General features: G+C 48.9%; 1 protein-coding gene across 1 annotated transcript; it reads right to left on the bottom strand.

Annotated features, from left to right (window-relative positions):
* Positions 1-53: 53 nt before the first annotated feature.
* PHALS_04038 (chord family protein) lies at positions 54-566 on the bottom strand (the record flags this gene model as incomplete). The annotated part of the gene is made up of 1 exon (XM_024718298.1): positions 54-566. One exon carries the CDS (start codon positions 564-566, stop codon positions 54-56), a length of 513 nt encoding a protein of 170 aa, XP_024583711.1.
* Between the last annotated feature and the right edge of the window lie 29 nt (positions 567-595).

Genomic DNA, 595 nt, shown 5'->3' with positions numbered 1-595 from the left:
ATGATATATGCCGAAACATTTCAATTTCAATAAAGCTGATTTTCTTTACCCGTCTACGCTGTCTTAATGTCTGTGTGCGCGGACACGACACATCCAGGCACCTTGAGAAACGAATCAAAGTCGTACTTAACATCCTTTGGACAACAGCTCCAAAATTTGCCGGCATCGTGGAAGACAGGAGGACCTGCATGATGCTTGCACGACGTATCTGTATTCTCAACTACTACATACTCTTGCTGGCATCCATAATTGACGCAGTTTGCTTTGCCATCAGTTCGCTTGGGAGGTGGAGCTGTCTGACTGCTCTTAGCTGCAGAGACAGCAGTCACCGCGTCCGGGTTTTTCTGATTGTAGTCTTCAATTGACTTAAGTGAAGACGCTGGTGGCACAGTAGCACTAGCCGAGTTTGCTGCCGCATTCTCAGCTGCTGCCACGGTCGGTGATGCGGCAAACTTTTCATTCGGTCCCACGTCCGAATGGCGACCGGTAACGCATGGCTCGATCTTCTCAAAATCGTCCCAATCGTACACCATTTTAGACGAGCAGCACTGCCAGCCTTTCTTCATATCGTGAAAAAGCGGTGGGAGGCTGTGAT

This window comes from Plasmopara halstedii (assembly GCF_900000015.1).
Source record: "Plasmopara halstedii genome assembly, contig: Scaffold_2528, whole genome shotgun sequence".
Classification (NCBI taxonomy): domain Eukaryota; phylum Oomycota; class Peronosporomycetes; order Peronosporales; family Peronosporaceae; genus Plasmopara; species Plasmopara halstedii.
This window is presented reverse-complemented; position numbering and strand designations above follow the sequence as displayed.